The 9,486-nt window shown below is 43.3% G+C and overlaps 1 protein-coding gene across 1 annotated transcript in view; it reads right to left on the bottom strand.

The window, feature by feature from the left end:
- Positions 1 to 8,386, bottom strand: part of LOC122685093 (cyclin-Y-like protein 1) — a 37,564-nt gene extending 29,178 nt beyond the window's left edge. Inside the window, exon 1 of the mRNA XM_043889740.1 lies at positions 7,938 to 8,386. Within this exon, the coding sequence (XP_043745675.1) occupies positions 7,938 to 8,163 (226 nt within the window). The 5' untranslated portion in view covers positions 8,164 to 8,386. The remainder of the gene's footprint in view (positions 1 to 7,937) is intronic.
- Between the last annotated feature and the right edge of the window lie 1,100 nt (positions 8,387 to 9,486).

Consider the following 9,486-nt stretch of genomic DNA (forward strand, 5'->3'; position numbering starts at 1 on the left):
ATTTTCATGGCTCAAGGTACAGTGCTAAACTGCTTCCTGAAGAAGGTGGGGCCACATTAATGTATAATACTACCAATCATGACAGTTTTAGTTCCGACCCCTGCTCTGTACAGTTGCGAGGCGGGGGGGAAGTTCTACTAATATAAATAAGGAACAGCACTGTAGATCTAATCTGTATTTCTTTCGATTACACAGTTTTTACTACTTTCCCATAATTATCAGCATCATTTCCACTTTGGTGAGCTGCCTATCATTCATACATACTAAACATACCAGGGCCTTACTGCTGTCAATTTGCATGAGGTTTTCAGAAAATATTAATCTTCTGTTTACAGCCTATATAACAATTTTCTATACAACTTGCACTTTTTGCCAGTGAAAACTACATCACTATTTTATAACAGACTTGACAGGTAAGCCATTAGACAGTAAACTCATACATACACACAATATTTCTGCACACTCCATTAACTGTTTTGCCAAGAGTCTAAGGAGACGATGAAAAAAACCTACCGTACTCTTCACTGTCACAAAGGTAAGACTGTCAACTCTGAAGCAAAGCATTACCACCCACACTTCCCCTCATCCCCTCTCCCACAAGCACACACAGTAATGTTAGAGGTATTTTGAGAAATTACTGTGCATTTTATATGTGAATTCTTCCTAAAATTACTTCTCTAGCAATCTTTAAGAATGTTTTAACCCAGGAGAAATATTCTTGAGCTTATGATTAGGGGTTATCATTAAAGTTATATTTTAAGACCCATCACTTTTATATTACCAATTTAAATTGCAACTTATTTGACAGCATGATAGACTTATGTGGAAAAAGGATGGCTAAAAAAATTTAAGTTGGGGTCTTAATATAAACACTCCCAGGAGGAAACCTGTAAAATACCAGGTCACTGAACATTACTTTTCCTCCAACCTAACATTCTATCAATCGTGAGATCCATCTCAATTGCAGATGTTAAAAATATGAAAATAAAGGCCACTTAGGACAAACAAGATGCATTACTGAAGCCTAAAAGTGTTAAAATTATGCTGTCAAACTGTCAATAAATGATTTTTCCCTGTCAAAATATCAGAGAGAGGGTAGTGACTAAGAAATCATCTGACAGGAGGAGACTAATGCCAACATACTGACTTCAGTTCAGTTCAGTTCAGTGGAGTCCGACTCTTTGCGACCCCATGAATCGCAGCACGCCAGGCCCCCCTGTCCATCACCAACTCCCGGAGTCCACCCAAACCCATGTCCATTGTGCCGGTGATTCCATCCAACCATCTCATCCGCTGTCGTCCCCTTCTCTGCCTGCCCTCAATCTTTCCCAGCATCAGGGTCTTTTCAAATGAGTCAGCTCTCTGCATCAGGTGGCCAGAGTATTGGAGTTTCACCTTCAACATCAGTCCTTCCAATGAACATCCAGGACTCATCTCCTTTAGGATGGACTGGTTGGATCTCCTTGCAGTTCAAGGGACTCTCAGGAGTCTTCTCCAACACCACAGTTCAAAAGCATCAATTCTTTGGCGCTCAGCTTTCTGTATAGTCCAACTCTCACATCCATACATGACCACTGAAAAACCATGGCCTTGACTAGATGGACCTTTTGTCTCTGCTTTTTAGTATGCTGTCTAGGTTGGTCATAACTTTTCTTCTAAGGAGCAAGCGTCTTTTAATTTCATGGCTGCAATCACCATCCACAGTGATTTTGGAGCCCAGAAAAATAAAGTCAGCCACTGTTTCCACATCTATTTGCCATGAAGTGATGGGACTGTATGCAATGATCTTGGTTTTCTCAATGTTGAGCTTTAAGCCAACTTTTTCACTCTCCTCTTTCACTTTCACCTTCATCAAGAGGCTCTTTAGTTCTTTTTCACTTAATATATTGCAATTAAACAGGACTGTCAGCATTTTCTGGGCCAACTTCTGGGCTCCAGTTTACTTAAAGGTTTACTCCATTTACTGAACTGCCCTATCACCCCTAATAGTACAGTATATTAGTTTTATGGCTAATATTACATTTCATGTCTTACAGTCATCCGGTGATTTCATCTGAGTCCACACTTCACACCCTAGCCAAGCGGTTCTTGCCAGCAGATGCTGACCTGGGCTGTCTCACCGGAGGGCACACAGCATGCTCCTGCAACCCCCTCAACTGACCTGCTTCCCCAGTTTCTGACCAACCTGGCTTCCAAACTGCTTCTCAACTTGCCTCTAACTTGGTTCTCAGTCCTGCCTTACCTTAATCCTCAATCAAATGCTGTAATGATGATGACCAAGAGATGATAGACAGGTAAGTATACCTGGATTTATGTATTTCTAAGGAGTACTTAGCTCGGGCTTCTTGGACTTTTAGGAACCTTTCTGGGTTGCAAGCTATGGTGATTTCATTTCACATCATACAATGTTACTGTTTTAACTCTTCAAGTTTTATTGCTTTAATACCCTAAAAATGAACAATTTTTCTAAAAGGGGCGAGAAAAAAGGTAGTATTTCAAAGCAGAGCACAAAATGACATCAATAAATTTTATCCCTATATGTCATGTACATGGAATTTACAGTCCTGATCTATCAAGGTTTTAAAAATGAGTAAAACCTTGGACAATTCTATACCTCAGAGAAGAATCCCTACACTGCCTAACTCAGAACACGATAAGAATCAAATGAAATTCAAGAGCAATCCATACACTATAGCTTCACAGAGTTACACAAGCCCCTTCACCATGACAAGGCTGCAATCCATGAGGGGATATACTATATAAAGCATAATAAATGACACATCACAGCTTTCACAAATTAACTCAAAAGCCAAAAGTGAACATTTAGCATTTCATAGGAAAACTGATGTCCACTTATCACCCTCAGCCAAATAACATCTTAAGTAGATAGTGCTTTGTTGTTGTTCAGTCACTAAGTTGTGTCTGACTTTGCAACTCCATGGACTGCAGCACGCCAGGCTTCCCAGTCCTACACGATTCTGTTTGTGCAAACTCATGTCATTGAGTCAGGCCACCCACTAAAGGAAAGAGGATAAGAGTACCCAAGGGCAAGCATTTCTCCTAGTGTTCTTCCTTTTTCTTCTTTAATAAGCAAATACATATCATTTCTCCTGCTTCTGTCATGGAGATTGGTGTATATTTTCTCCCCATTTTTTTTCAGGTTAACATCCCCTGCAGATGAAGTCATTAACAGTGGAGAGAGCTCCTTCACAGCTCCCTAATTCTTCAGTGTCTGGATGTGCTAGTTTACCAGTCCCTTACTGGACATCTGAATTATTTCCAGTATTTTGCTACTGAAGATAATGCAACATATGCAGCCTATACCTTCAGAATAAATTCCTTTAGTAGGATCTCTGGATTAAGTGAGACTGTGCCAACTTCCCCTTCAAGGGTTGACCAATCTCCCATTTTTACCAGCAATATATGAATGTAACTTTCCTCAGTATCACCAAAGAATGCAGTGCCGAGTTTCTGAATTTTCTCCCAACACAAGCTACAGTAGTTGTATTTTCATTTCTCTTATGTGTGAGGATACGCTTAAAAGCCATCCGCATTTCTTTTTCTGTGACTTATCCCATTCATATTGTTGTTAGCCTACTTTTAGATTCACTCAGTTTCTTCAAGTCAGCCTATTTTAGGCCCTTCTTAATGTTGCTTTTTTGTTCAAACCACTGTTGGCTCTCAGCTGAGTGACTACACCAGCCTCCTAGCTTGTCTCCCTGCTTCATTCTACCCCTGCCCACGTGAGAGTAGTGAGTAGCTCGTCTGATCTCCCTCCCCTCTCCCCACGTCTCCTTCCCCTTCTTTAAGAATTATCACCATTCCCTTGCATATAACCTTTCAATGGTTTCCCATTACAATTAGACTAAAATCCATATTTTTTCTTGTCAAGGTCTACTAGACACAAGGCCTTAACCCCCTGATATTCCTCCTGGCATTCTTTCACTCAGCTGCAGCCACCCTCTTTCTGTCCTCTGCCTACACTGAGCATATTTCCTTCTGAGGACCTCACAGGGCTCCCCTTCACTCCTAGGATGCTCACTGTCACTTAAGGAGACCACCCCCAGTAACACTGCCCCCTCCCCAGTCCATGACCATCCTTTTCTTTCTTCTCAGTGTTTCGCTACTTGACATTATTCCTGTGTCAACAGGCCCCAGGGACCTCTAGGAAGTAAAGACCAGAGTTAGGGTTTGGGTTTTGTCAGTATAACCTCTGTTTGTCCTGCCCCTAAATCGTGCCCAATAATCATCCATTTCAGTGTACCCCAAATCATTTATGCTTCTCCCAATTTTCCTTCATCATCTAAGATTTCTTCTAATGCTGTCCTTTGATGGGTCTGTCACCCAAGACCAGCATTAATTTCAGATCTCTTCGAGCGGTAGTTTAGTTACTCAGACTCAAAGACACCGACAGGTTACCAAGACCCACAAAAACCTAAGAGAGGAAATCTACTGTTCAGTGACAAATCAATGGTAACTTTAATTTGGGGACAGAACATTTAATGTTAAAATACCTTAACTACAAAATGACTCACCCTATGAATTTAATTAAGTCGAAAGACAAAGCCACAAGACCAGAATTCTGCAGGGAAGTACGATACATCACTTTTTATGTCTGTGCCCAGATTAAAGCAATATAATGAGATTATAAAAGACAACCATAAAGGGTGGGTAAATGAATGATGCTCCAACCATTAAACAGGTGGTAAAAAGCAGACTGCACAGCTACATGCAGCTGCGTGGAAATACATCCTGGGGCACGCTTCAGGTGTCAGCACGGTTCCAGGAGCTTCCCGTCTTCACTTTACAAGAGAAAGTTACAATGTGGCACACAAAGAACGATCTCATACAATAAACACAACATTCTGTTTATTCGTATACAAAAGGTTCAGGAAGAACCAACACCAAAATATTAATGAAAATTCTGGATATTCTGAGTATGAGTGAATGACTTTTTAGTATTTTGCAAATCTTTTACCCCAAATGTTTACTGGTATCAAAAAAGTAAAAAAAAAAAAAAAAAAAAGTGTTTATAATAGCTACTGAAAGGAGGAAAAACCTGTTGCTCAGAGGTTTTCCCCCATTACGTTGTCAATTCCTTCCCTACCCGCTCCTTGGAGGATGGAAGGAAGGAATCACTTGAGAGAGCAGCTTGCACCAGAGAATGAGCAAAGTTCCTAAGAGGAGAATATAAAGGCTGTTTGAAAAGCTGATGCATAATAATAAAATCAGATAATAGGACCTTAGCATCTTATTTTCTATTATTGACAGTAACATCAGTTACATTAGATACACTGTTAAAGGCAAGATAGCCACAAAATTCTTTTGAGTCTATCTGATATTTATACTAGGTTCGTAGGAGTTAACTGAAACAGCTTGAAGAAATCATGTTCTTCTCAAAGGTTTCTGAAGAAAAACACACAGCATCATTTATGTTTGGTTTTGTCTAAGTAACCAAATAATTCTTCATTGCAGAAAAGCCAAAATGTTTTATATCAATGCAGGTATTTCTCAGTTTCCAGGGAAACTGATATAAAATTGTCTGAAATAAAAACATTAAAAGCAAACTTCCAATGTGCTTGCACTTTACATTCGTGTTCTGACCTCGTATCTATGGAAACTTAATAATAGGCAAATGCTGAAATTGAGGTTTCTCTCATCACTTTATTGAATGCCAAAAAAGAGAGACAAATTTAAGTAAAATTTTCACAATCATGTCAAACATAAAAAGGTAAATTCTGTGCTCATGAACCCTCTTTTTCTAGTTCCCGGCTCAGCACTCCCCCTCACTAAATGCTTCATACCTTACCTGCCCCCTTACCGGTTTCTCCTAATGTCCCTCTGTCCAGGGCATTCTCGGCTTCAATTTGAGTCAGCAGAACAAACTCTTTAAAATATACCAACATGTTTACCTGACTGGTAAATTGAGGCTATTTCACGACTTCTTTTATTCCTATCCATTGTAAGAAATGTACAGACACAGAATGCAGAGGTATGTGTTGCTTCTGAGTTGTGAACAATAAACTCAAATGGAAATAACCAAACTGAAGTTGAGTCAGGCCTATCTTATGGATAAATTATAAAATAAAAAGTGCATTCCAAACTTTTTTTTAAGCACCCAACAACTGAATTTGGTGTATCTACCATTCTCAAGTCTGTCTCTTCTGTTCAGTAGCTATGTTACACAGTTATTTCAGAGCTCTAAGTCTTGGCTTCTTCATTGGCATCACAGGGAGAATATTCACAGGCCTTATTTATAGATGGAAGGGTCAGGTGAAATACACCCGAAAATATGTTGTAAATCGTAAAAGAATCATACAGAAGTCCAATTTTGGTCTCCCTACACTAGCCTACTACTGTTTTTTAAAATCACTTAGAGGCTTACCTTATAGCAACAAGCTGAGCAGTTTTCACAGGTATGCACAAGCTTTGTTTTTAAAGCTACAATTAATTTACATTAATTTGTGCTTTCACAGTATCTGAGTATTCTGAAAAGGGAGTACTTTCCACTTACAAAGCCATGTCCATCATATGGGTGAGTTCACAGGCTTACCTATTCTAACTTTGAAAGAAATTAAGTAAACCCAAATAAAATTTAAATAGAAGAGCTATAAGACATATCCTCTATGAAATAAAGAAATACTCTCTGGCATTTAAATGAAACAAGTGGGCCAGTGGGGCTTTAACATCTTCACGGCACAATGTTTTCTACTTTAAAGAACACAGTCTTGATTAATGAGCCACAGTGTTATCCAGAATCTTTTTTTTTTAGAACCTAGAGCCGTCCAGTCTCAAAATTCTAGAGGAAAAAAAAAAATCAAACATTTCCTCTCCTCTCTCTCCTCTTCTCCATGACAACCCACCCCCACCCCCAGCCAGTTCGTCTTCAGAATTTTCCCTGAACGTTATAAAAGTTGACTAGGATTCCACGGGCAGGAGGGGGTTGGAAGGAGAGGTAGCCATGGAGACAACTTTCCTGCAGGATCTGCCATCTCAACTGCCAAATTTTTGCATTACAAATTACAGTCTGAATTTCTCTTTTCTCCTTTGAAACTTTTGACCAACAGTCTCAGGAACCACCCCCAATCCTCCCTTAGAAGAGGCAACATGCAAGTGAAGTTGGTTAAAGCTGGGGAGCTGAAGACATTTTTGTGTCAAAGTGGGAATCTTAATCTGAGCTCCGTGGGATCGTCTTTGGGTAAAAACAACAACAACAACAACAAAACTATTCCCTGCAGCCGTTGCAGTAACGTTTCACACCGTTCAGTTATTTTAAGACCCCTCTTATCGTTTTCAAATTATAGTTAGAATAAGGTCGCTTCAATCAGGACAACTCTAGACAGAATATTACTTAACGCCACACTAACTCTGTCGATAGCAGTTTTGATTTTAAATAACAAACCCTAAAATCTGTCTTAATTGTCCTGAGTATCAACTATCCTAACGAGTGGAAGTGTATCTAGATCCTTACCTCGTTCCTTCTCTTAGGTACCACCTGAATAGGTAAGGATTGGAAGATGGGATGGATATCGCCGAAGTTGGGAGTATTTAAGTTTTCATTGAGAAAAGAGAGAATACATCAGAAAGTCTTTACAAAGTCCCACAAGATGTTAAATAGAATCACGAACAGGAGCCACAGACTTGAGGGTCTTGGGTCGGGTTGCGAAAAGGGAATGAGGAAGAATTGGGCGTTCGGGTAGAGAAGAGGGAGAAAGACTGGCCGGACGCGACGGAGAAAGAATAAGGGGTGGGGACGCCAGGCAGGGCCAGCCTCCGTCCTTGGTGCCCAGCCCCGAGAGAGCCAACTCCAGGCAGGAAGGAGCCCTAGGCGGCGGCTTCCTCCCGGGGGACCTGGGGGTCGGCGGAGGCCAGAGGTAAGCCCGAGAGCAGACGGGGCCGGCCCCGCGAGGGGCGAGGCGCGCCGGCCGCTTCCTTACCTTCGGGCATCTCCCGGTCGCTGATGTGCTGCAGGTGGTGGCCTTCACCCGCTCGGAAATCCAACTCGGTGGGTTCCACGGCAGCCGGCGCCGGTGCTACGGCCACCGGGTCTCCGGCCGCCGCCTCGTAGACCTCAGACTCGTAGTCTGGCTCCGCCGGCCCCGCGCGCCGGCCCAACTTGGGGCTGGCATTGGGGGACACGCAACAGGTCAGCGTGTTCCCCATGGGGCGCCTCCCCGGCGCTATGCCGGGGCTGCGCCGCACATGTAGACGCGGCCTCGCCTGCCTCTCTCCTGTCCGCCCCGCCGCCGGGCCCGGGGCAGAGCTCCGGGCCCGGCCGCACCCCCGCTGTCTCGCCGCCGCCGCCTCCCCGGAGTCAACTAGTCTGTGAAGGCGGCGACCAGCCCGGCTTATTTAAAAGGGGTGGGGACCCGACAAGCGCTGAGACGCACAGCCACTGCCGGGAGAGAGCGCGGTCGGAGCTCCTCCTCCTTCCGCCGCCGCCTCCCGACTGAAAGCCGCTCGCCTGGCTGGTCCTTGCCAACCGGAACGCGTCCTTCGGTCACCTGGTTACGACGGACCAATCACACACAGAGTTTCCTCCCAGCGCCCGCCTCAGAGAGCAGGCACGTGACTCACAATGCCCCGCCCCCACCCCGCGACTGCTCCGCCCCTCGAGTGGCGCGCCCCGGACTCCTGTTTCCATTCCTCGTGAGGCACTCGGAGCTTTCCGTGTCCTTCGGGAAGCATTGTGGGAGTTTGTGAATCGAAGTTATAGAGTCAGTGGACTCTATAGAAGGCTTGTTAGTAAAGAGTCAGTTCCGTTAAGCAACTCGGTTTCACCGGGTCTGACAGCTGACTCATTTGATGCATTCCTCAACGAACTTAGTTACACCCGAATTGTTGACAGGTTTTGGTAACTAAATGCTCCTCTCAAATTGACTTGGAAAGAGTGTTAGTTTCCGCCTTCAGTTTAACCATAGCAATGCCCCGGGTCCTCAATAAAGAGCTGTGTCCGTGTCTTGAATGAGACTCGAGGACGCGTCACCCCTCCGCTTCCTCATCGGTAAATTAGCGACCGAACGCCTCCCTCCCAACTCGGAAACGCTGGGATTCAGCCACTCGATTTTCTCGCTGTTTCTCTCTTCCACGGCACGAGTCTCCAGGTTTCCCTACTTTCACCGGTCACATAAAGCATAAAGCACGATTTTCTCATACAAAACTGAAGAGTCGCAAAGTGAAGTACCACGGTTTTGATTTAATGAAGGTGATGGTAAAGATATGTTCCCAAGGTCACATGATTGCTCAGGGGTATGGCCAGGATTTGGTCTCCGATTGTTTGGATCCGCAAAGGCACCTTATTGTGATTATAAGAAAATAAAGGTAGAAGTCAAATTTGATTGGAAGTGGCATAGGATTTTCTCTAAGGGAGAACAATTTTTTGAAGTGGATTTTAAAATTCTTCCCCTTCGTTCAACATTGGTTAGTCCCTCCTACTTTCTAGGCACTGTGTTCCTGCAATAGCCCTGCCCTCGATGAGCTCCGTCA

This window comes from Cervus elaphus, chromosome 1 (genome assembly GCF_910594005.1).
Source record: "Cervus elaphus chromosome 1, mCerEla1.1, whole genome shotgun sequence".
Taxonomy (NCBI): domain Eukaryota; kingdom Metazoa; phylum Chordata; class Mammalia; order Artiodactyla; family Cervidae; genus Cervus; species Cervus elaphus.